This window comes from Oncorhynchus gorbuscha, linkage group LG24, assembly GCF_021184085.1.
Source record: "Oncorhynchus gorbuscha isolate QuinsamMale2020 ecotype Even-year linkage group LG24, OgorEven_v1.0, whole genome shotgun sequence".
Taxonomy (NCBI): domain Eukaryota; kingdom Metazoa; phylum Chordata; class Actinopteri; order Salmoniformes; family Salmonidae; genus Oncorhynchus; species Oncorhynchus gorbuscha.
The window spans coordinates 40,386,203-40,412,432 of NC_060196.1; the positions used below are offsets into that span (position 1 = coordinate 40,386,203).

Consider the following 26,230-nt stretch of genomic DNA (forward strand, 5'->3'; position numbering starts at 1 on the left):
ATCTGGTTAACCTCTGAACATGCAGTTGTGCGTCCTTTGAAAATGTGTCTACCTCTGAAGAAGTTTGAATGCCACTTTAAAAAGCAAACCATTTTACCTTGTGGTAAATCTGCCAAATTTACACCCCCTTATTCTGAACCCTGTCTTCAGCTTTACTTCCTTTTCAGTCCTTGTCCAATGCCTTTTATTTTGGTTCTGTATCCTCTTTGTGTTTTAATTGTATATGCATTTGATTTGTGAATCAGCTATACATAATCTTATGTTTGAATGTGGGTGAAAGAACTTGATCAAATTTGTACAAAAGCAGACTATTAAAAACGATGTAAACTATTGTGATGATTCTTGTCTTGTTGATAGGGAAAATACATATGGTGCAAGTTTAGTACATATGGTGTTTGAACATCAATATGTGGCTTTTTAGGAAGGGTCTAGATACAATAGTTTAATCTTTAAACTATGCAGTGGTTGTTTAAATTTACTCAAACTTGTCAATGCCATGACGATGACTGGTCTAAAGCCGCTTGGGGAAAAATCGATTTGATTGGTCATTCAACTCGGGAACTCTGCGTCTATCTAGATCTCCGACTTTCTGACTTAAAGATCACCGACGTCATGATTTAACATATTTTTTCCGAGTTCCCCGTTTTTCACTCGCCATTAGGGATACAGTGCAGTTATCAACATAAACTCAGATAACCTTTCTATTTTTACGGAATATTCTGCACAACCCATTTCTCTAAGACTTAACTCCGCATCAATGTAACTCTGCGCCACTCAGAGCTGTCCTTTAAGCTATCTCGAGAGCAGTCTACGTTGAATTTTCAACAAACTTCAATGAATCGATTGGTGGATGCTTAGAATTTGGCCAATGACCTCGACTTTACAGTATTATTTTGACCAATCAGAGCATTACAGTGAGTGATTTTGCCACGCCCTGATTCGTCAACCAGTAGTTTTGACAGAGGAGGAACACAGGAAAGGTGTTGCAAGACAGACAACATTGTGACAAAACTAGCTAGCTATGTTGTGATTGCGCTTTTATAAGTACAGTTCGTGGTTAAAGTCGTTTTTGTTCAATATGAAGATGTTTAATTGAGAGTTTTTCGGGAATCCATACTTGTTCGAACACTTCAAAAATTACAAGTAGCAGAAAAAGTGCGAAAAATGTAGGTAGCTAAGCACTTTACTCTAGACTTTTACAAAAACAAATGTTCCAGCTAACTTTTGGGGGAAAGTTACCAACTTTCTTTCATATGTCACATTTATATACTTGAGCAAGCCAACGAAAGTACTTTCCGGTAACTTTAGTTTTATTCAAGACTACTTTGTATTTTTGGCTGGAAGAGTTGCACTGTGGCAATCAACATCATGTCGACAGCATCATCAGCAACCAATTCAACCCAACAGCAGCAAAAGAGGGTCAAGCGCAGCGGTGACGGGTCTCCAACCATCTCTCCAGCCGGCTGCAGCAACTGCAACACCACCACGATCCGGCTGCAGCCTATTCGTGCCACGGTGCCGTACCAGCTCTTGCGTGGAAGTCAGCACAGCCCAACCCGCTCCTGCTCCTCTTCATTCACAATCGCGAGCAATACAGGACCGACATCGACGTCCGGTTGCAACAGTCCTGGCAGTCCGACGCAGCTGCTACTCGCGAATCCGGTTGGAAACGGCTCGGTGGAGGGCAGGCTGGTCGTAAGGCAAAGACGATCGCCGCCGGACAGCAAGGGCTCACCCGAGCAGTGTCCGAACTCGCCTGTTTTCAAAGGTGCAGTAGTACCCGCTTGTTCATCATTTATTGCTTCCAAAGCTAAATATGCAATATGTTGCTATAACTAGCAAGCTAATTGGGTCAGATCGGGGGTCTCTGCAAGAGGCATCAGCATCACTAGCACGCAAACATTATTTTGCTTAACATTGTGTGTTTATAAGCCTATCCAGATATAGTAACTAACATACCTTACTAACCCTGAAAATGATGTAATTTATTGCGTATTTCGTATGAATGATTATGGACCCAGTAGCAAAATGTTGTCATGTTCAAATAATGAATTGGCATCGAGGGGATACTTCGAAAGCAGACATGCATATTAACTGTTGTTTAACGTTCAAACAATTGCTTTGGGCTTTCGATGTATGGTCTCGGTGGCTATTATATTATTATGGTGATGATGCAGTTACTGTACCCCCAGGCCAGCGCGCGCCAGTTAAGCTAAATACGGGTTACATTTCTAGAATACTGGCAAAGGCAACCACATATTGGACTTGTTAAAATGATTAACTAAATACCAATCATGATTAGTGTGACATAGTCATTTATTTAGGTATCTTGTCAAGTGTACGCTTGTTTGCCGGTGCTAAGGAATGGAAAGAATTACGTAGTCGAGGGAAGGTCGTTCGTTTATGACAACACTGAGGCCTAGCAGGGGCGAGTGCATTTCGAGACGTAAACACGATAATTATATTGCAAGTGCTGCTCCTGCCCGTTGCAAATACTTTTTTCTAAAGCTGCACTGTTATTCGACACCTTACAGGAGAGTGCAATGTACTATATTTGACAGATAAATACATCCATCAAAGAGGTAAAATGCTATTTTGGAGTGCTATTCTTTCCCAGCACTTATGATTGCATGGATTCTAGAAGAGGTAGAGACAGGGTATTCCAATGCATTTCTCTAGCCACCAGGTCTCTATTCACCCTCTTTCAAAATAGGAGACCCAAATATGACTACAGTACCCAGGTGTGCAATGCAAATTCTGCAGGTCTAGTAGTACTGTCTGCTGGTAGTACTACTGCTTTGACAATGGGATACCATGACCCAGACCCCCTAGAAAGCCTTGACCTTACTCTGTGTCAAGCCAGAGATGATGAATGCAATATGGAGATGTTCTGCACATTTTAGGTGCAGGGCATTGGACAGTTGGCCCTATGGCTTGGGTTGAATCCCATTCTGAATTGCAGCGCACAGAATGTAAAAGCCCCCCAAAATGAGCCGTCTTATCATACAATCTCATAGAAAGCATATGATATTCTAAAGGCTAGATTTCTCAGATGTAACTGTTTATGATAGGTGTTCCATGTAACTGTGCAGCATGCACTAGTCTGTGCATAAATGTTGTTTGTTTGATAATGGGTGACGGACAGGTCTGTTAGGAGACAGGCTATTCATTCCTTCCTGCTCACACTCTGGTTGGTCGCTGCTGAAAGTGTTCAGGCCATGGTGACATATTCTGATGTTCCATCATATTACCTTTTAAAGTGGCAATATGTAACTTTTTGACTGACCAAATTCATATAGAAATGTGAGTTCTATAACTATCATTCTACTTGAAAGCAAGTCTAAGAAGCAGTAGATCTGTTCTATGTGCGTTATTTCTATGCCTCCCGCTAAGTTATGTTTTTGTGTCTGTTTTGTACATCAGCTTCAAACAGCTGAAACAACAATAATTTTGCTTATGGAAAATATACTTCACAGCTGTTTTAGATGGTACAATGATTTCCTACACTATACTAGCTTATTCTGTTACATAAACTGAAATTAAGCAAACTAGATGTTTACCAACCAGGAAATGGTGGAGCAATTACTGTATCGTGCAACTTTAAGCATGATGATGGTGATGTCATCTCTCAGAACCTTAGACTTGGTGAACCCCTGTTGAGTGATGGTCCCACAAGTCTCATTCATTTTCATTCATCGTGACTCAAAAGGCCCTATTAACAAATGACCTTTAGCTGAAATCTAGCTTATATGAACCAGAAATAACAGGAAGGTGTTTAGAACCATCTGTTTGAAGTTGGCTAACACTCTGTCAGTTCTCTGTTGGAGTAGAGACAGGCCTAACTCTCATTGCTACAGGGCCATTCTGTTGAGGCATTGATTTTGAGTGGGGGTGTTCTGCAGAGTACATCTTCTGCTTGCATTTCCATAGTATATTGAATCTGGGCTCATAACCCATTATGTATAGAACAATCAATACCTTGTTGTACAAAAGGAGGATTCGTGAGAGAAGTGGCGAAGCTGTAAAGTTGTGCCGTTATGGTTACAGGTCTTTAAGCATATTGCTTGTAAAGCAGGCTTCTAGAGGACTGCAGGCTGGGAGTGATTTAGAATACTGTGGCATGAATGGCTTTCATGGTGAAAATGGAACCGTTTTATCTTCAGGTGGGGGTGGGGGACAGATCACTTCCATATGTAACCTAGGCCTAAACCTGTGACATGTCCCCTCATGTCAAGTTATGAACATTGGGACAGTGAATATGTTTACGTAGGTGTTATCTAATCTAATATACGTTCCTTTTGACACTTGAAGTCATTAACTACAAGGGATTTCTTTTGAACTCTCTCCAGGTATAACTTCAGAGAGAGAGAGAGAGAGAGTGTTGTAAACTACACTGAAAAGTGTGTGTGTGACACATCAGTTTCATTAGCCAGTCCACTCTGCTCTCGTGAAACTGTAAAACAAAGTCAAGGCAGCTTCCGGTAATAGGCTTGGCATTAAAGGAACACAACACCACAACAACCATCTACTTCCTGATGAAAGTATCCATACTGCAAATCTGTGAGCTACGTCCTATATTAAGCTAGTGCACTACTTTTGACCAGAGCCACAGGCTTCCAAAATGGCACCTAGTGCACTACTTTTGGACAGCTCTATAGGAATCTGTCATGTAAAGAGCCTGTTCTGCTAGTGACATTCCTTGTGTGACCCTGTGCTGAACTGTCAGCCACACTTAATGAGAGAGCTATTATGACTGATTAATAGGTGACCTCATCACCTTGAACAGTGAACACAACCAGTCTCTCTTCCAAACTCCAATATTTTATCTTGCCTTTAAATAGTAAGGGGTTGAATGAATGAGTTACTTGTGCAGATGGAGAGGGATTGTGTATCTTGTGTGAATGCTGTGCATTCAAACTCTGGCAACACAAAGACCGCGGGTTAAATTCCTTCGGGGATCACTTGCACACACTCTAAATATATTCACACACTACTGCAGGTGGCTTTGGATAACAGTCTGCTAAGGGTCATGTATTATATTATTAATAAACTCTTCGGAAATCTTTCAACGCTGTTCGGCTGCACAGTGAGAGTCATTTCATCTACACCATTATTTAAGAACTATCATTTTGAATCATCCCATGCTTTTCTGTCACAACTGTCAAATAAGTGTCCCCTAGCCTTCTCCATCAAAGGTAAGCCTACCTCTTGGATAGAGATGCTTGTATCTGCGACCAGACACACATGTTAGGCTATTTCAACTTATTCTTTCCATTGTTTCCATTTTGACATTTTGGTCTGGCTGGGAATCATTGAAATTGCCGGAAAGCATATGCACCCAGGGCATTGTTCCAACGTGGGAATATGTGTTTTTCTTTATATTTTGAGGGCATGATGATGGGTGCTCTCAATGTAGAGGCAGGAAGTTCTGTTTCCAAAATAGTAGTTTAGCTGAAGTTCTTATCCAGAGCCACTGATTTTATAGTTTGTTTGTATGTATTGGCCAGAGATCAGCAATCATTTCCAAGTATCATCAAAGCATTATTTCAAAAATTATCTTGGCCAGTTTCATTGAATCATTCAATGTTTAGATTAGTTGTTGTTTTAGTCACACTGTTAGTGGTCACATAATGTGAACCTGTGAATGGTCATGCTGTAGTCAATATGCTATAGAAATGGAGGCCATAACCATATTAGGGTTATTAAATGACCTGAGACTGATGGTTATTGCATGGTTAAGCTGTTGTTTCCTCACATATGTAACCTAGGCCTAAACCTGTGACATGTTCATGTTGGGATAGGTGTTCCATATGTAACCTAGGCCTAAACCTGTGACATGTTCCTGTTGGGATAGGTGTTCCATATGTAACCTAGGCCTAAACCTGTGACATGTTCCTGTTAGGATAGGTGTTCCATATGTAACCTAGGCCTAAACCTGTGACATGTTCCTGTTAGGATAGGTGTTCCATATGTAACCTAGGCCTAAACCTGTGACATGTTCCTGTTAGGATAGGTGTTCCATATGTAACCTAGGCCTAAACCTGTGACATGTTCATGTTGGGATAGGTGTTCCATATGTAACCTAGGCCTAAACCTGTGACATGTTCATGTTGGGATAGGTGTTCCATATGTAACCTAGGCCTAAACCTGTGACATGTTCCTGTTAGGATAGGTGTTCCATATGTAACCTAGGCCTAAACCTGTGACATGTTCATGTTGGGATAGGTGTTCCATATGTAACCTAGGCCTAAACCTGTGACATGTTCCTGTTAGGATAGGTGTTCCATATGTAACCTAGGCCTAAACCTGTGACATGTTCCTGTTAGGATAGGTGTTCCATATGTAAGGCGTTCCGTCAAACATTGTTCTGGTGTGATGTGGGAGAGTTTCTCTGTCAGTCAACACCGTTCCTTTCTCTGTTTGTTCCCCTGGTATTTGCCATCGATCACCTTCATCTAAATCATTTTGTGTGTATTTGATACATAGTTGGTCCATGCCTCACCATTGTTCAGCAGCTTAGGGTTAACTGGAAGGTTGCACTGTGCATTTATGTGTGTGTCAGGCTATGGTATGGAAATTTGTGTTAGCCTGTGGCCTGGGGAGAAAGTATGTTGGGCTTAGAACAGTCCCTGTAACTGTCATGGCTTCATTAGTTGTAGGCCCTGATTAGCACTGTATTTTATTTTAAATGATTACTTATAGTAGGCCTATTTTAAATAGTATCGTGTTCTACATTTTCCAGCACTGTTTAACCATTATTTTTAAGACTGACTGCAGGTTGGCCAAGAATGGGAACCAAACAGATTTGACTACGTTTCTTTCGTGAGAGCAGCGTTCAGTCTGGTTGGCTCTCTTTCCTTCATTAAATTCTCTACTTCTAGGCCAAACCTTGTGAAACCTGACTGTAACCCTTGGGCTTTATTTTGATAAGATCCCCTGGAGAGTTCAGCTTATATGTTTAGTCTTTATCTGACTCGTGCCATTGGTTTTCTAACCTTCCGCGTGTCCTTTACAGCCCCCCCCCCCCCCCTTGTGCGTTAGGGGTTTACCTACCATTTTATCAGATATTATCAAACTCCTGTTTTATTTTCTCCTTCCCTAATGTTGATATTAATGCTTGTATTGCCAACTATGACAAAATACAGGAAGTGTTTTAGACGACATGTATCTGTGACAGATGTTTTCAGCTCTCTAGGCTCTAGGTTCTCTCTGGTTACATGTCTAAGTTCTGTATAGCGTTTTCTTCCCTATACCATGTCACTTTTTAGAAAAGGTCAAACCTTGTTCTGAGCTGGACTGAAAGAACTCTCCTAAGGTTGTTGGTGCAGTTTGTTAGTCATTGACTGCCTACGTAACGCAAAGGCCTAGGCATGAGGAGGCACATACAAACTCATGTTTACACTAGAGGTCGACCGATTATGATTTTTCAATACCGATTTATTGGAGGACCAAAAAAAAGCCGATGCCGATTAATCAGCCAATTTTTAACAATTTATTTTTATTTATTTGTAATAATGACAATTACAACAATAATGAATTAACACTTATTTTAACTTAATATAATACATCAATAAAATCAATTTAGCCTCAAATAAATAATGAAACATGTTCAATTTGGTTTAAATAATGCAAAAAAAGTGTCGAAGAAGAACATGAGAACATATGAAAGCTGGTGGTTCCTTTTAACATGAGTCTTCAATATTCCCAGGTAAGAAGTTTTCGTTTAGTTATTATAGGACTATGTCTCAATATACCATTTGTGTTTCATATACCTTTGACTATTGGATGTTCTTATAGGCACTTTAGTATTGCCAGTGTAACGTATAGCTTCCGTCCCTCACCTCGCCCCTACCTGGGCTCGAACCAGCGTTACCCATTCAGAGCAAGGGGAATAACTACTCCAAGTCTCAGAGTGAGTGACTTGAAACGCTATTAGCGGGCAACCCGCTAACTAGCTAGCCATTTCCAATCGGTTACACCAGCCTTATCTCGGGAGTTGATAAGCTGGAAGTCATAAACAGGGCTGTGCTTGAAGCACAGGGAAGAACTGCTGGCAAAACACACAGAAGTGCTGTTTGAATGAATGCTTACAAGCCTGCTGCTGCCTACTATTGCTCAGTCAGACTGCTCTAACAAACCATAGACTTAATTATAAAATAATAACACACACAAATACGAGCCGTAGGTCATTAATATGGTCGAATCCGGAAACTATCATCTTGAAAACAAGACGTTTATTTTTTCAGTGAAATACGGAACCGTTCCGTATTTTATCAAACGGGTGGAATCCATAAGTCTAATTATTCCTGTTACATTGCACAACCTTCAATGTTATGTCATAATTACGTGAAATTCTGGAAAATTAGTTCGCAATGAGCCCGGCTGCCCAAACTGTTGCATAAACCCTGACTCTGCGTGCAATGAACGCAAGACAAGTGACACAATTTCACCTGGTTAATACTGCCTGCTAACCTGGATTTCTTTCAGCTAAATATGCAGGGTTAAAAATATATACTTCTGTGTATTGAGTTTAAGAAAGGCATTGATGTTTATGGTTAGGTACACATTGGAGCAGCGACAGTCCTTTTTCGCACCGCATCGGTTATATGCAACGCAGGACACGCTAGATAAACTAGTAATATCATCAACCATGTGTAGTTAACTAGTGATTATGATTGATTGATTGTTTTCTATAAGACATGTTTAATGGTAGCTAACAACTTACCTTTACTTACTGCATTAGCGTAACAGGCAGGCTCCTCGTGGAGTGCAATGAGAGGCAGGTGGTTAGGGCGTTGGACTAGTTAACTGTAAGGTTGCAAGATTGAATCCCCTGAGCTGACAAGGTAAAAATCTATCATTCTGCCCCTGAACAAGGCAGTTAAACCACCGTTCCTAGGCCGTCATTGAAAATAAGAGCATGTTCTTAACTGACTTGCCTAGTTAAATAAAGATTAAATAAATGTATATAAACAAATCGGCCAATTGTTATGAAAACTTGAAATCGGCCTTAATTAATCGTCCATTCCGATTTAAATCGGCCGACCCCTAGTTTACACACACACACACACACACACAAAGTGGAAACAACATCGTTGTCATCACCATCGTTGCATGTGCTGCACTGACCATGCAGACTGAACGCAAGTGTCTCGTGGTCAAGAAACAACACATGCGCTCCTTGAGTGACTGGGTGGGACGAGGTCTGTGTGGAAAGCGGCATGGAGAGAGAGCAGAGAGGGATGACTCAACTAGGGGAGGAAACTATACAAATGGATGTTACAGCATATCACATTTAACAAACCCTTATAGAAGGTCAAGTAAAGACCCAAACCGGTTCCTGCATCAATACCGGTGTATATAGTCAAATACGGTATACCACCCAGCCCTACCTACTAGGCCGTAGGAGAAGCCTGCACATCTCGGTGGAACACCTGATCCGTTTTGAGCCCAGACCTGTTCCACCTAGCCTCATCATGAGCAATAATCTCCTATGTGTCACATCCTAGTGTAACTTATCTAACCATTACAGACACAGCCTGAGGCTGTAGAGCTGGTGTGAGGAAGACCTACACTCTTAGCACCCTTATTCTCTATCTAGAACCGGCTGTCCACATAGGAGAACCCTTTGAAGTAGTGTTGTCAAGATACAAGTTGTTTTCTTTGCTGTAAACATGCCTGTTGCACGCAGTACTCAGACTGCCCTGTGCTCATATATCAGTGAGGAAATACACAATGTATCAAACTCTGCTCCAATGTATCAAATGTACAAAATATAACAGAAGACTCATCAGGGACTGCATCTCCACTCACCATCACGGTTCATTTCTGATTTTAAAAACTGATATAGGAATAGGTATGCACGTGGAGTGGATGGAGAGAAGCAGGTGAGTGATGGAGAAATAGATGTACAGGAGGACTAGAAGGAGAGAAGCAGGTGAGGGATGGAGGAATGGATGTACAGGAGGAGTGGAAGGAGAGAAGCAGGTGAGTGATGGAGAAATAGATGTACAGGAGGACTAGAAGGAGAGAAGCAGGTGAGGGATGGAGGAATAGATGTACAGGAGGACTAGAAGGAGAGAAGCAGGTGAAGGATGGAGGAATAGATGTACAGGAGGACTAGGAGAGAAGCAGGTGAGGGATGGAGGAATAGATGTACAGGAGGACTAGAAGGAGAGAAGCAGGTGAGGGATGGAGGAATAGATGTACAGGAGGACTAGAAGGAGAGAAGCAGGTGAGGGATGGAGGAATAGATGTACAGGAGGACTAGAAGGAGAGAAGCAGGTGAAGGGATGGAGGAATAGATGTACAGGAGGACTAGAAGGAGAGAAGCAGGTGAAGGATGGAGGAATAGATGTACAGGAGGACTGGAAGGAGAGAAGCAGGTGAGGGATGGAGGAATAGATGTACAGGAGGACTAGAAGGAGAGAAGCAGGTGAGGGATGGAGGAATAGATGTACAGGAGGAGTGGAAGGAGAGAAGCAGGTGAGGGATGGAGGAATAGATGTACAGGAGGACTAGAAGGAGAGAAGCAGGTGAGGGATGGAGAAATATATGTACAGGAGGAGTGGAAGGAGAGAAGCAGGTGAGTGATGGAGGAATAGATGTGCAGGAAGGTTATTCTGACTGGTTGCATCACTGCCTGGTACGGCAACTGCTCAGCCTCTGACCGCAAGGCACTACAGAGTGTTGTGCGTACGGCCCAGTACATCACTGGAGCTAAGCTTCCTGCCATCCAGGACCTCTATTCCAGGTGGTGTCAGAAGAAGGCCCTACAAATAGTCAAAGACCCCAGCCACCCTAGTTATAGACTGTTCTCTCTACTACCGCATGACAAGCGGTACCGGAGCACCAAGTCAAGGACCAAAAGGCTTCTCAACAGTTTTTACCCCCAAGCCATAAGAATCCTGAACAAGTAATCAAATGGCTACCTGGACAATTTTCATTGTGTGCCCCCCTCACCCCCCCCTCCTCACCCCCCAACCCCTCTTTTACACTGCTGCTACTCTCTGTTTATCTTATATGCATGATCACTTTAACTATACATTCATGTACATACTACCTCAATTAGCCCGACCAAACGGTGTCCCGCACATTGGCTACCCGGGCGATCTGCCTTGTGTCCTGCCAACCCTTCTTTTATGCTACTGCTACTCTTTGTTTATCGTATATGCATAGTCACTGTAACCATGTACATACTACCTCAATCAGCCTGACTAACCGGTGCCTGTATATAGCCTCTATACTGTTATTTTTCAGTCTTTTTACTGTTGTTTTCTTTCTTTACTTACCTATTGTTCACCTAATACCTTTTATTTTTTAATATTTTTTTATTGCACTGTTGGTTAGAGCCTGTAAGTAAGCATTTCACTGTAAGGTTGTATGTATCCTGTTGTATTTGGCGCACGTGACAAATAAAAATTGATTTGAGTAGCAGATGAGAAGCAGGTGAGTGATACCCGGTAGTGGATACAGCTGGCTGATTACAGCTGCCACGTGATATGTGCATAAAAGTGAAGTGGACATTATTGGACCGGCACATGCAGTGCATTCGGAAAGTATTCAGACCCCTTCCCTATATCCACATTTACTTACGTTACAGCCTTATTCTAAAATGGATTAAATGCATTTTTTACCTCATCAATCTACACACAATACCCCATAATGACAGAGCAACATTGTTTTTGAAAATGTATAAAAAAAAAACAAGAAACACATCTTAGTTAAGTAAGTATTCAGACCTGATGCTATAAGCCTCAACATTTTGCTCCGGTGCATCCTGTTTGCATTGATCATCCTTGATTTGTTTCTACAACTTGATTGGAGTCAACCTGTGGTAAATTCAATTGACTGGACATTATTTGGAAAGGCACACACCTGTCTATATAAGGTCCCACAGTTGACAGTGGATGTCAGAGTGAAAACCAAGAACACAGTGGCCTCCATCATTCTTACATTGAAGAAGTTTGGAATTAACCAAGACTCTTCCTAGAGCTGGCCAAACTGAGCAATCGGGGGATAAGGGCCTTGGTCAGGGAGGTGACCAAGAACCTGATGGTCACTCTGACAGAGCTCCAAGTTCCTCTGTGGAGATGGTTGTCCTTCTGGAAGGTTCTCCCATCTTTGCAGCACTCCACCAATCAGGCCTTTATGGTAGAGTGGCCAAAAGGAAGCCACTCCTCAGTAAAAGACACATGACTTTGCAATAAGGCACCTAAAGGACTCTCTGGTCTGATGAAACTGAAATTGAACTCTTTGGCCTGAATGCCAAGCATTCTGGAGGAAACCTGGCATCACCTCTACGGGGACAGCATCATGTTGTGGGGAAGTTCAGAGGCAGGGACCGGGAGACTAGTCAGGATAGAGGGAAAGATGAAAGGTACAGAGAGATCCTTTGACGAAAACCTGCTCAGGACCTCAGACTGTGGCACACAGCCAAGCAGGTGAAGCTTTGGGACACATCTCTGAATGTCCTTGAGTGGCCCAGCCAGAGCCCGGACTTGATCAAACCTCTCTGGAGAGAACTGAAAATTGCTGTGCAGCAATGCTCCCCATCCAACCTGACAGAGCTTGAGAGAATCTGCAGAGAAGAATGGGAGAAACTCTCCAAATACAGGTGTGCCAAGCTTGTAGCATCATACCTAAAAAGACTTGAGGGAGGGTGTAATCGCTGCCAAAGGTGCTTCAACAAAGTTCTGAGTAAAGGGTCTGAACACTTATGTAAATGTATATTTCAGGTTTTTATTTTTCTGTAAACCTGGTTTTTTCTTTGTAATTATGGGGTATTGTGTGTAGATTGAGGGAAAAACGTATAAATCCATTTTTAGGATAAGGCTGTAATATACTTTCTGAATGCACTGTACAAGAAATTAGTTGCTGTTGCTTAAATTCTTTAACAATGTATAAACAACTGACTTCTTCATAAACATTTTATAAGAGGCGTCAGCTGGTTGTTTTAGATCTGAGAAATTTGGTTGTATCATATGAAACGGTAATATAGTATTCTAAGATTTGGGTATAATAAAAACTGACTTTGCACACGGCTGAGTGGAGTTTCAAAATATCGCATGTGATATGGGTCTCTTGCGAAATGGATATTACTCGTCAATATTGTGATTTTTGAATGTGAATTAGATATATTTTGCAGCCCTAGTGTTAAAATGCAACAATTATAAAGCTTCCCAGTGCTTGTTGTTTAGTCTGAAAAAGACTTCAAGCCAGACATGCTGACTTAGCTTTCTGAGATGAAACACAAGCAGCATCTTTCAAAAAGAGCTCAGCATATTATTTCCTCTTTCTTACTTCCTGTTCTTCTTCAGACCTCAGCTCTGTCAGGTCAGCAAACTGCTGCTTGACAGTGTCAGATCACAGCCAAGGTTTTATTGTTACTTCTCTCAGAATGTAGTAGTGTTTACCTGTAATCCAGTGGATTTGCCCCAGGTGACCCTGCCCAGTGCCTTTGTCAGTGGGCTTTGATCCCACTAAGGCCTCCAGGGCTTGTCAGTCACCTCAGGGGCAGGGTAAGGGGGCCCACTGCCCTAAGTCCACCTAGTACACTCAAGGACACCACTGCTGTCCTAGGGTCTTTTGAAAAACGGCAAATGCTTCACTCAAATCCTGCGATCATAGCCATACATTGAGGTTTTGTAGCGCAGGAAAAAAATATCAACATTTTACTTCCTAGTTATGAGAGACTTCAGCATAGATCAAGTCCTCCATAAACCAGAGGTGTTACGGTATACAGCACAAGTCTGTTTCATTTCATACTGGAATGTTGTTCTTAGAAACCTGGCCTGTTTGGTCAACTTTGCTAAATGCCTAATATATTAGCTAGCACCTTGTGAGTTGAAGCCTTTTGCTTTTGAAAATTCTAGCCCCATACAAGGCCACAGGGTTAGGAGGGTGTAAATATTGTTGTTTCTATCTCACGTGCGCACTCACACCAGAGAGTGTTGCGAGAACAAACACACAACCCTTGACCCAGATCCTTGGATTTGTGTGAGTTATTTTTATCAGGTTTTGCCTCACAGTGAGGGAGGACAGGCTGGGCTGCTCTCGGCTGCTCCAAGGGTAACCAAGTCAACCTGCAGTCTCTGAAAACAACACCATGACGTCTGTCTGCATCCTCACATATTTCCTCTAGAAAAAAGATTGTGGGGATTGCTTCTGACGGTACAGAATGTGAAGGTGGATTGGCATAGTAATCTGATCAATTGTTAATAGATTATAAACACAAAGTATTGGACTTGGTCAGGCAGAGCCTTCTGAGAGCCTCCTCAATTAAAATGTCTCTTCCCCCCTCCCATTCCAGTAGAGCGGTCCAAACCCCAGCAGCAGGTGCGTAACTCAGGAGCCATCCGGCGGACTTCCTCCCTGGGTACCATCACCGGCCCCTACCTCACTGGCCAGTGGCCTCGTGACCACCATGTGCACTACCCCTCATGCATGAAAGATAAATCCACTCAGGTAGGTGTCCCCTTACTTCCTCTCCTATATTTCATGTTTTATTGGGTACCCCCTGCTGAGATGAATGAATGAATGTACACTATGCTTCGTGTATTAAAGAGAAATCCACTCCGGTTGGGGCCTCCTCACTTCCTGTCCCCCGACCCTTCATGTGTCACGCTTTGTTCGGTCGTCCAAGAGAGATGAGTGCAATTGACATTTATTCAACAAGAAAGAACGGATGATATTCCAGCTAGAAGAAACTAGATGTATTTATGGCTCTGGTTTATTGTTAGCTCTGGTTTGTGGATAGCTCTGGTTTATTGTTAGCTCTGGTTTATTGTTAGCTCTGGTTTATTGATAACTCTTGTTAGCTCTGGTTTATTGTTAGCTCTTGTTAGCTCTGGTTTATTGTTAGCTCTTGTTAGCTCTGGTTTATTGTTAGCTCTGGTTTATTGTTAGCTCTGGTTTATTGTTAGCTCTTGTTAGCTCTGGTTTATTGTTAGCTCTGGTTTATTGTTAGCTCTGGTTTATTGTTAGCTCTGGTTTATTGTTAGCTCTTGTTATCTCTGGTTTATTGTTAGCTCTGGTTTATTGTTAGCTCTTGTTAGCTCTGGTTTATTGTTAGCTCTGGTTTATTGTTAGCTCTGGTTTATTGTTAGCTCTGGTTTATTGTTAGCTCTGGTTTATTGTTAGCTCTGGTTTATTGATAGCTCTGGTTTATTGATAGCTCTGGTTTATTGATAGCTCTGGTTTATTGATAGCTCTGGTTTATTGTTAGCTCTTGTTATCTCTGGTTTATTGTTAGCTCTGGTTTATTGATAGCTCTTGTTATCTCTGGTTTATTGTTAGCTCTGGTTTATTGATAACTCTGGTTTATTGTTGGCTCTGGTTTATTGATAGCTCTGGTTTATTGATAGCTCTGGTTTATTGATAGCTCTGGTTTATTGATAGCTCTGGTTTATTGATAGCTCTGGTTTATTGATAGCTCTGGTTTATTGATAGCTCTGGTTTATTGTTGGCTCTGGTTTATTGATAGCTCTTGTTTATTGTTGGCTCTGGTTTATTGTTGGCTCTTGTTTATTGTTAGCTCTGGTTTATTGATGGCTCTGGTTTATTGATGGCTCTGGTTTATTGTTGGCTCTGGTTTATTGATAGCTCTGGTTTATTGTTGGCTCTGGTTTATTGATAGCTCTGGTTTATTGTTGGCTCTGGTTTATTGATAGCTCTGGTTTATTGTTGGCTCTGGTTTATTGATAGCTCTGGTTTATTGATAGCTCTGGTTTATTGTTGGCTCTGGTTTATTGTTGGCTCTGGTTTATTGATAGCTCTGGTTTATTGTTGGCTCTGGTTTATTGTTGGCTCTGGTTTATTGATGGCTCTGGTTTATTGTGAGCTCTGGTTTATTGTGAGCTCTGGTTTATTGTGAGCTCTGGTTTATTGTGAGCTCTGGTTTATTGTTGGCTCTGGTTTATTGTTGGCTCTGGTTTATTGTTGGCTCTGGTTTATTGTTGGCTCTGGGTTATTGTTGGCTCTGGGTTATTGTTGGCTCTGGGTTATTGTTGGCTCGTGTTTATTGTTGGCTCTTGTTTATTGTTGGCTTTGGTTTATTGTTAGCTCTGGTTTATTGTTAGCTCTTGTTTATTGTTAGCTCTTGTTTATTGATAGCTCTGGTTTATTGATAGCTCTGGTTTATTGTTAGCTCTGGTTTATTGTTAGCTCTAGTTTATTGATAGCTCTTGTTATCTCTGGTTTATTGTTGGCTCTGGTTTATTGATAGCTCTGGTTTATTGATAGCTCTGGTTTATTGATAGCTCTGGTTTATTGATAGCTCTGGTTTATTGATAGCTCTGGTTTATTGTTAGCTCTAGTTTATTGATGGCTCTTGTTATCTCTGGTTTATTGTTAGCTCTGGTTTATTGTTAGCTCTGGTTTATTGTTAGCTCTGGTTTATTGATAGCTCTTGTTATCTCTGGTTTATTGATAGCTCTTGTTATCTCTGGTTTATTGTTGGCTCTGGTTTATTGTTGGCTCTGGTTTATTGTTGGCTCTGGTTTATTGTTGGCTCTGGTTTATTGTTGGCTCTGGTTTATTGTTGGCTCTTGTTTATTGTTAGCTCTGGTTTATTGATAGCTCTGGTTTATTGTTAGCTCTAGTTTATTGATAGCTCTTGTTATCTCTGGTTTATTGTTAGCTCTGGTTTATTGATAGCTCTTGTTATCTCTGGTTTATTGTTAGCTCTGGTTTATTGATAGCTCTTGTTACATTTACATTTAAGTCATTTAGCAGACGTTATCTCTGGTTAATTGTTATCTCTGGTTAATTGTTATCTCTGGTTAATTGTTAGCTCTGGTTAATTGTTAGCTCTGGTTAATTGTTAGCTCTGGTTAATTGTTAGCTCTGGTTAATTGTTAGCTCTGGTTTATTGTTAGCTCTGGTTTATTGTTAGCTCTGGTTTATTGTTAGCTCAGGTTTATTGATGGCTCTTGTTATCTCTGGTTTATTGTTAGCTCTGGTTTATTGTTAGCTCTTGTTATCTGTGGTTTATTGTTAGCTCTGGTTTATTGTTAGCTCTTGTTATCTGTGGTTTATTGTTAGCTCTGGTTTATTGTTAGCTCTGGTTTATTGATAGCTCTTGTTATCTCTGGTTTATTGTTAGCTCTGGTTTATTGTTAGCTCTTGTTATCTGTGGTTTATTGTTAGCTCTGGTTTATTGTTAGCTCTGGTTTATTGTTAGCTCTGGTTTATTGATGGCTCTGGTTTATTGATGGCTCTGGTTTATTGATGGCTCTGGTTTATTGATGGCTCTGGTTTATTGATGGCTCTGGTTTATTGATGGCTCTGGTTTATTGATGGCTCTGGTTTATTGATGGCTCTGGTTTATTGATGGCTCTGGTTTATTGTGAGCTCTGGTTTATTTAGCTCTGGTTTATTGTGAGCTCTGGTTTATTTGAGCTCTTGTGAGCTCTGGTTTATTGTTAGCTCTGGTTTATTGTTGGCTCTGGTTTATTGATGGCTCTGGTTTATTGATGGCTCTGGTTTATTGATGGCTCTGGTTTATTGATGGCTCTGGTTTATTGATGGCTCTGGTTTATTGATGGCTCTGGTTTATTGTGAGCTCTGGTTTATTGTGAGCTCTTGTTAGCTCTGGTTTATTGATAGCTCTGGTTTATTGATAGCTCTGGTTTATTGATAGCTCTGGTTTATTGTTAGCTCTGGTTTATTGTTAGCTCTGGTTTATTGATAGCTCTGGTTTATTGATAGCTCTGGTTTATTGATAGCTCTGGTTTATTGATAGCTCTGGTTTATTGATAGCTCTGGTTTATTGATAGCTCTGGTTTATTGATAGCTCTGGTTTATTGTTAGCTCTGGTTTATTGTTGGCTCTTGTTTATTGTTGGCTCTTGTTTATTGTTGGCTCTGGTTTATTGTTATCTCTGGTTTATTGTTAGCTCTGGTTTATTGATAGCTCTTGTTATCTCTGGTTTATTGTTAGCTCTGGTTTATTGTTAGCTCTTGTTATCTCTGGTTTATTGTTAGCTCTGGTTTATTGATAGCTCTTGTTATCTCTGGTTTATTGTTAGCTCTGGTTTATTGTTAGCTCTGGTTTATTGTTAGCTCTGGTTTATTGATAGCTCTTGTTATCTCTGGTTTATTGTTAGCTCTGGTTTATTGTTAGCTCTTGTTATCTGTGGTTTATTGTTAGCTCTGGTTTATTGATGGCTCTGGTTTATTGTGAGCTCTGGTTTATTGTGAGCTCTGGTTTATTGTGAGCTCTGGTTTATTGTGAGCTCTGGTTTATTGTGAGCTCTGGTTTATTGCGAGCTCTGGTTTATTGTGAGCTCTGGTTTATTGTAAGCTCTGGTTTATTGTGAGCTCTTGTTAGCTCTGGTTTATTGATAGCTCTGGTTTATTGATAGCTCTGGTTTATTGATAGCCCTGGTTTATTGATAGCTCTGGTTTATTGTTAGCTCTGGTTTATTGATAGCTCTGGTTTATTGATAGCTCTGGTTTATTGTTAGCTCTGGTTTATTGTTAGCTCTGGTTTATTGAGAGCTCTGGTTTATTGAGAGCTCTGGTTTATTGAGAGCTCTGGTTTATTGAGAGCTCTGGTTTATTGAGAGCTCTGGTTTATTGAGAGCTCTGGTTTATTGAGAGCTCTGGTTTATTGAGAGCTCTGGTTTATTGAGAGCTCTGGTTTATTGTGAGCTCTGGTTTATTGTGAGCTCTGGTTTATTGTGAGCTCTGGTTTATTGAGAGCTCTGGTTTATTGACAGCTCTGGTTTATTGACAGCTCTGGTTTATTGACAGCTCTGGTTTATTGACAGCTCTGGTTTATTGACAGCTCTGGTTTATTGAGAGCTCTGGTTTATTGTGAGCTCTGGTTTATTGTGAGCTCTGGTTTATTGTGAGCTCTGGTTTATTGTGAGCTCTGGTTTATTGTGAGCTCTGGTTTATTGTGAGCTCTGGTTTATTGTGAGCACTGGTTTATTGTGAGCACTGGTTTATTGTGAGCTCTGGTTTATTGTTAGCTCTTGTTAGCTCTGGTTTATTGTGAGCTCTGGTTTATTGTGAGCTCTGGTTTATTGTGAGCACTGGTTTATTGATAGCTCTGGTTTATTGATAGCTCTGGTTTATTGATAGCTCTTGTTAGCTCTGGTTTATTGTTAGCTCTGGTGTATTGTTAGCTCTGTGTATTGATGGCTCTGGTGTATTGATGGCTCTGTGTATTGATGGCTCTGTTGTATTGATGGCTCTGGTGTATTGATGGCTCTGGTGTATTGATGGCTCTGGTGTTTATGGCTCTGTGTATTGTTGGCTCTGGTGTATTGTTGGCTCTTTATTGTTGGCTCTGGTGTATTGTTGGCTCTGGTGTATTGTTGGCTCTGGTGTATTGTTGGCTCTGGTGTATTGTTGGCTCTGGTGTATTGTTGGCTCTTGTATTGTTGGCTCTGGTGTATTGTTGGCTCTGGTGTATTGTTGGCTCTGGTGTATTGTTGGCTCTGGTGTATTGTTGGCTCTGGTGTATTGTTGGCTCTGGTTTATTGTTAGTTCTGGTTTATTGTTAGTTCTGGTTTATTGTTAGCTCTGGTTTCTTGTTAGCTCTGGTTTCTTGATAGCTCTTGTTAGCTCTGGTTTATTGTTAGCTCTGGTTTATTGATAGCTCTTGTTAGCTCTGGTTTATTGATAGCTCTGGATTATTGATAGATCTGGTTTATTGATCGCTCTTGTTAGCTCTGGTTTATTGTTAGCTCTGGTTTATTGTTGGCTCTGGTTTATTGTGAGCTCTGGTTTATTGTGAGCTCTGGTTTATTGTGAGCTCTGTTTTATTGTTGGTGTGAGCTCTGGTTTATTGTTAGCTCTGGTGTATTGTTAGCTCTGGTGTATTGATGGCTCTGGTGTATTGATGGCTCTGGTGTATTGATGGCTCTGGTGTATTGATGGCTCTGGTGTATTGTTGGCTCTGGTGTATTGTTGGCTCTGGTGTATTGTTGGCTCTGGTGTATTGTTGGCTCTGTGTTTGGCTCTGGTGTATTGTTGGCTCTATTGTTGGCTCTGGTGTATTGTTGGCTCTGGTGTATTGTTGGCTCTGGTGTATTGTTGGCTCTGTGTATTGTTGGCTTGGTGTAGCTCTGGTGTATTATGGCTTGTATTGATGGCTCTGTTGTATTGATGGCTCTGTGTATTGATGGCTCTGGTTATTGATGGCTCTGGTGTATTGTTGGCTCTGGTGTATTGTTGGCTCTGGTGTATTGTTGGCTCTGGTGTATTGTTGGCTCTGGTGTATTGTTGGCTCTGTATTGTTGGCTCTTGTATTGTTGGCTCTGGTGTATTGTTGGCTCTGGTGTATTGTTGGCTCTGGTGTATTGTTGGCTCTGGTGTATTGTTGGCTCTGGTGTATTGGCTCTGGTGTATTGTTGGCTCTGGTGTATTGTTGGCTCTGTGTATTGTTGGCTCTGGTGTATTGTTGGCTCTGGTTTATTGTTAGTTCTGGTTTATTGTTAGTTCTGGTTTATTGTTAGCTCTGGTTTATTGTTAGCTCTGGTTTCTTGATAGCTCTTGTTAGCTCTGGTTTATTGTTAGCTCTGGTTTATTGATAGCTCTTGTTAGCTCTGGTTTATTGATAGCTCTGGATTATTGATAGATCTGGTTTATTGATCGCTCTTGTTAGCTCTGGTTTATTGTTAGCTCTGGTTTATTGTTGGCTCTGGTTTATTGTGAGCTCTGGTTTATTGTGAGCTCTGGTTTATTGTGAGCTCTGTTTTATTGTTGGTGTGAGCTCTGGTTTATTGTTAGCTCTGGTGTATTGTTAGCTCTGGTGTATTGATGGCTCTGGTTATTGATGGCTCTGGTGTATTGATGGCTCTGGTGTATTGATGGCTCTGGTGTATTGATGGCTCTGGTGTATTGATGGCTCTGGTGTATTGTTGGCTCTGGTGTATTGTTGGCTCTGGTGTATTGTTGGCTCTGGTGTATTGTTGGCTCTGGTGTATTGTTAGCTCTGGTGTATTGATGGCTCTGGTGTATTGATGGCTCTGGTGTATTGATGGCTCTGGTGTATTGATGGCTCTGGTGTATTGATGGCTCTGGTGTATTGTTGGCTCTGGTGTATTGTTGGCTCTGGTGTATTGTTGGCTCTGGTGTATTGTTGGCTCTGGTGTATTGTTGGCTCTGGTGTATTGTTGGCTCTGGTGTATTGTTGGCTCTGGTGTATTGTTGGCTCTGGTGTATTGTTGGCTCTGGTGTATTGTTGGCTCTGGTGTATTGTTGGCTCTGGTGTATTGTTGGCTCTGGTGTATTGTTGGCTCTGGTGTATTGTTGGCTCTGGTGTATTGTTAGCTCTGGTGTATTGTTAGCTCTGGTGTATTGTTAGCTCTGGTTTATTGATAGCTCTGGTTTATTGTTAGCTCTTGTTAGCTCTGGTTTATTGTTAGCTCTGGTTTATTGTGAGCTCTGGTTTATTGTGAGCTCTGGTTTATTGTGAGCTCTGGTTTATTGACAGCTCTGGTTTATTGACAGCTCTGGTTTATTGACAGCTCTGGTTTATTGACAGCTCTGGTTTATTGACAGCTCTGGTTTATTGTGAGCTCTGGTTTATTGTGAGCTCTGGTTTATTGTGAGCTCTGGTTTATTGTGAGCTCTGGTTTATTGTTAGCTCTGGCTTATTGTTAGCTCTGGCTTATTGTTGGCTCTGGTTTATTGTTGGCTCTGGTTTATTGTTGGCTCTGGTTTATTGTTGGCTCTGGTTTATTGTTGGCTCTGGTTTATTGTTGGCTCTGGTTTATTGTTGGCTCTGGTTTATTGTTGGCTCTGGTTTATTGTTGGCTCTGGTTTATTGTTAGCTCTGGTTTATTGTTAGCTCTGGTTTATTGTTAGCTCTGGTTTATTGTTAGCTCTGGTTTATTGTGAGCTCTGGTTTATTGTGAGCTCTGGTTTATTGTGAGCTCTGGTTTATTGTGAGCTCTGGTTTATTGTGAGCTCTGGTTTATTGTGAGCTCTGGTTTATTGTGAGCTCTGGTTTATTGTGAGCTCTGGTTTATTGTTAGCTCTGGTTTATTGTGAGCTCTGGTTTTTGCTCTGGTTTATTGTTAGCTCTGGTTTATTGTTAGCTCTTGTTTCTCTGGTTTATTGTTAGCTCTGGTTTATTGATAGCTCTGGTTTATTGTTAGCTCTGGTTTATTGTAGCTCTTGTTGGTTTATTGTGAGCTCTGGTTTATTGTGAGCTCTGGTTTATTGTGAGCTCTGGTTTATTGATGGCTCTGGTTTATTGTGAGCTCTGGTTTATTGTTAGCTCTGGTTTATTGTTAGCTCTGGTTTATTGATAGCTCTTGTTAGCTCTGGTTTATTGATAGCTCTTGTTTATTGTTAGCTCTGGTTTATTGATAGCTCTGGTTTATTGATAGCTCTTGTTTATTGTTAGCTCTTGTTTATTGTTAGCTCTGGTTTATTGTTAGCTCTGGCTTATTGTTAGCTCTGGCTTATTGTTAGCTCTGGCTTATTGTTAGCTCTGGCTTATTGTTAGCTCTGGCTTATTGTTAGCTCTGGCTTATTGTTAGCTCTGGTTTATTGTTAGCTCTGGTTTATTGTTAGCACTGGTTTATTGATAACTCTTGTTGGCTCTGGTTTATTGATGGCTCTGGTTTATTGTTAGCTCTGGTTTATTGTTAGCTCTGGTTTATTGTTAGCTCTGGTTTATTGTTAGCTCTGGTTTATTGTTAGCTCTGGTTTATTGTTAGCTCTGGTTTATTGTGCGGATGTTGTAGAGCATTGTTATTGATAGCTCTGGTTTATTGTTAGCTCTGGTTTATTGATAGCTCTGGTTTATTGTTAGCTCTGGTTTATTGTTAGCTCTGGTTTATTGTTAGCTCTGGTTTATTGTTAGCTCTGGTTTATTGTTAGCTCTGGTTTATTGTTAGCTCTGGTTTATTGTTAGCTCTGGTTTATTGTTAGCTCTGGTTTATTGTTAGCTCTGGTTTATTGTTAGCTCTGGTTTATTGTTAGCTCTGGTTTATTGATAGCTCTTGTTAGCTCTGGTGTATTGTTAGCTCTGGTGTATTGTTAGCTCTGGTTTATTGATGGCTCTGGTTTATTGATGGCTCTGGTTTATTGATGGCTCTGGTTTATTGATGGCTCTGGTTTATTGATGGCTCTGGTGTATTGATGGCTCTGGTGTATTGATGGCTCTGGTGTATTGATGGCTCTGGTTTATTGTTGGCTCTGGTTTATTGTTGGCTCTGGTTTATTGTTGGCTCTGGTTTATTGTTAGCTCTGGTTTATTGTTAGCTCTGGTTTATTGTTAGCTCTGGTTTATTGTTAGCTCTGGTTTATTGTTAGCTCTGGTTTATTGTTAGCTCTGGTTTATTGTTAGCTCTGGTTTATTGTTAGCTCTGGTTTATTGATAGCTCTTGTGAGCTCTGGTTTATTGTGAGCTCTGGTTTATTGTGAGCTCTGGTTTATTGTGAGCTCTGGTTTATTGTGAGCTCTGGTTTATTGTGAGCTCTGGTTTATTGTGAGCTCTGGTTTATTGATGGCTCTGGTTTATTGATGGCTCTGGTGTATTGATGGCTCTGGTGTATTGATGGCTCTGGTGTATTGATGGCTCTGGTGTATTGATGGCTCTGGTGTATTGATGGCTCTGGTGTATTGATGGCTCTGGTGTATTGATGGCTCTGGTTTATTGTTGGCTCTGGTTTATTGTTGGCTCTGGTTTATTGTTAGCTCTGGTTTATTGTTAGCTCTGGTTTATTGTTAGCTCTGGTTTATTGTTAGCTCTGGTTTATTGATAGCTCTTGTGAGCTCTGGTTTATTGTTAGCTCTGGTTTATTGACAGCTCTGGTTTATTGACAGCTCTGGTTTATTGACAGCTCTGGTTTATTGACAGCTCTGGTTTATTGACAGCTCTGGTTTATTGACAGCTCTGGTTTATTGTGAGCTCTGGTTTATTGTGAGCTCTGGTTTATTGTGAGCTCTGGTTTATTGTGAGCTCTGGTTTATTGTGAGCACTGGTTTATTGTGAGCACTGGTTTATTGTGAGCACTCTGGTTTATTGTGAGCACTGGTTTATTGTGAGCACTGGTTTATTGTGAGCTCTGGTTTATTGTGAGCTCTGGTTTATTGTTAGCTCTTGTTAGCTCTGGTTTATTGTGAGCTCTGGTTTATTGTGAGCTCTGGTTTATTGTGAGCACTGGTTTATTGATAGCTCTGGTTTATTGATAGCTCTGGTTTATTGATAGCTCTTGTTAGCTCTGGTTTATTGTTAGCTCTGGTGTATTGTTAGCTCTGGTGTATTGATGGCTCTGGTGTATTGATGGCTCTGGTGTATTGATGGCTCTGGTGTATTGATGGCTCTGGTGTATTGATGGCTCTGGTGTATTGTTGGCTCTGGTGTATTGATGGCTCTGGTGTATTGATGGCTCTGGTGTATTGTTGGCTCTGGTGTATTGTTGGCTCTGGTGTATTGTTGGCTCTGGTGTATTGTTGGCTCTGGTGTATTGTTGGCTCTGGTGTATTGTTGGCTCTGGTGTATTGTTGGCTCTGGTGTATTGTTGGCTCTGGTTTATTGATAGTTCTGGTTTATTGTTAGTTCTGGTTTATTGTTAGCTCTGGTTTATTGTTAGCTCTGGTTTCTTGATAGCTCTTGTTAGCTCTGGTTTATTGTTAGCTCTGGTTTATTGATAGCTCTTGTTAGCTCTGGTTTATTGATAGCTCTGGATTATTGATAGATCTGGTTTATTGATCGCTCTTGTTAGCTCTGGTTTATTGTTAGCTCTGGTTTATTGTTGAGCTCTGGTTTATTGTGAGCTCTGGTTTATTGTGAGCTCTGGTTTGTAGCTCTGGTTTATTGTGAGCTCTGTTTTATTGTTGGCTCTGGTTTATTGTGAGCTCTGGTTTATTGATGGCTCTGGTTTATTGATGGCTCTGGTTTATTGTGAGCTCTGGTTTATTGATGGCTCTGGTTTATTGATGGCTCTGGTTTATTGATGGCTCTGGTTTATTGATGGCTCTGGTTTATTGATGGCTCTGGTTTATTGATGGCTCTGGTTTATTGATGGCTCTGGTTTATTGTTGGCTCTGGTTTATTGTTGGCTCTGGTTTATTGTTGGCTCTGGTTTATTGTTGGCTCTGGTTTATTGATGGCTCTGGTTTATTGATGGCTCTGGTTTATTGATGGCTCTGGTTTATTGATGGCTCTGGTTTATTGTGAGCTTTGGTTTATTGTGAGCTCTGGTTTATTGTGAGCTCTGGTTTATTGTGAGCTCTGGTTTATTGTGAGCTCTGGTTTATTGTGAGCTCTGGTTTATTGTGAGCTCTGGTTTATTGTGAGCTCTGGTTTATTGTGAGCTCTGGTTTATTGTGAGCTCTGGTTTATTGTGAGCACTGGTTTATTGTGAGCTCTGGTTTATTGTGAGCACTGGTTTATTGTGAGCACTGGTTTATTGTGAGCTCTGGTTTATTGTTAGCTCTTGTTAGCTCTGGTTTATTGTGAGCTCTGGTTTATTGTGAGCTCTGGTTTATTGTTGGCTCTGGTTTATTGTTGGCTCTGGTTTATTGTTGGCTCTGGTTTATTGTTGGCTCTGGTTTATTGATGGCTCTGGTTTATTGATGGCTCTGGTGTATTGTTGGCTCTGGTGTATTGATGGCTCTGGTGTATTGATGGCTCTGGTGTATTGTTGGCTCTGGTGTATTGTTGGCTCTGGTGTATTGTTGGCTCTGGTGTATTGTTGGCTCTGGTGTATTGTTGGCTCTGGTGTATTGTTGGCTCTGGTGTATTGTTGGCTCTGGTGTATTGTTGGCTCTGGTTTATTGATAGTTCTGGTTTATTGTTAGTTCTGGTTTATTGTTAGCTCTGGTTTATTGTTAGCTCTGGTTTCTTGATAGCTCTTGTTAGCTCTGGTTTATTGTTAGCTCTGGTTTATTGATAGCTCTTGTTAGCTCTGGTTTATTGATAGCTCTGGATTATTGATAGATCTGGTTTATTGATCGCTCTTGTTAGCTCTGGTTTATTGTTAGCTCTGGTTTATTGTGAGCTCTGGTTTATTGTGAGCTCTGGTTTATTGTGAGCTCTGGTTTATTGATGGCTCTGGTTTATTGATGGCTCTGGTTTATTGTGAGCTCTGGTTTATTGATGGCTCTGGTTTATTGATGGCTCTGGTTTATTGATGGCTCTGGTTTATTGATGGCTCTGGTTTATTGATGGCTCTGGTTTATTGATGGCTCTGGTTTATTGATGGCTCTGGTTTATTGATGGCTCTGGTTTATTGTTGGCTCTGGTTTATTGTTGGCTC

General features: G+C 41.1%; 1 protein-coding gene across 4 annotated transcripts in view; it reads left to right on the forward strand.

Annotated features, from left to right (window-relative positions):
• Positions 1-965: 965 nt before the first annotated feature.
• LOC124013345 (glucocorticoid-induced transcript 1 protein-like) overlaps positions 966-26,230 on the forward strand; it is an 82,301-nt gene continuing 57,036 nt past the window's right edge. For 3 of the 4 annotated variants that reach the window (XM_046327633.1, XM_046327634.1, XM_046327636.1), the window contains exons 1-2: positions 966-1,768; positions 14,312-14,466. In XM_046327633.1, the coding sequence (XP_046183589.1) occupies positions 1,369-1,768; positions 14,312-14,466 (555 nt within the window). In that variant the 5' untranslated portion in view covers positions 966-1,368. The remainder of the gene's footprint in view (positions 1,769-14,311; positions 14,467-26,230) is intronic. The other variant, XM_046327635.1, reaches the window with a different exon arrangement.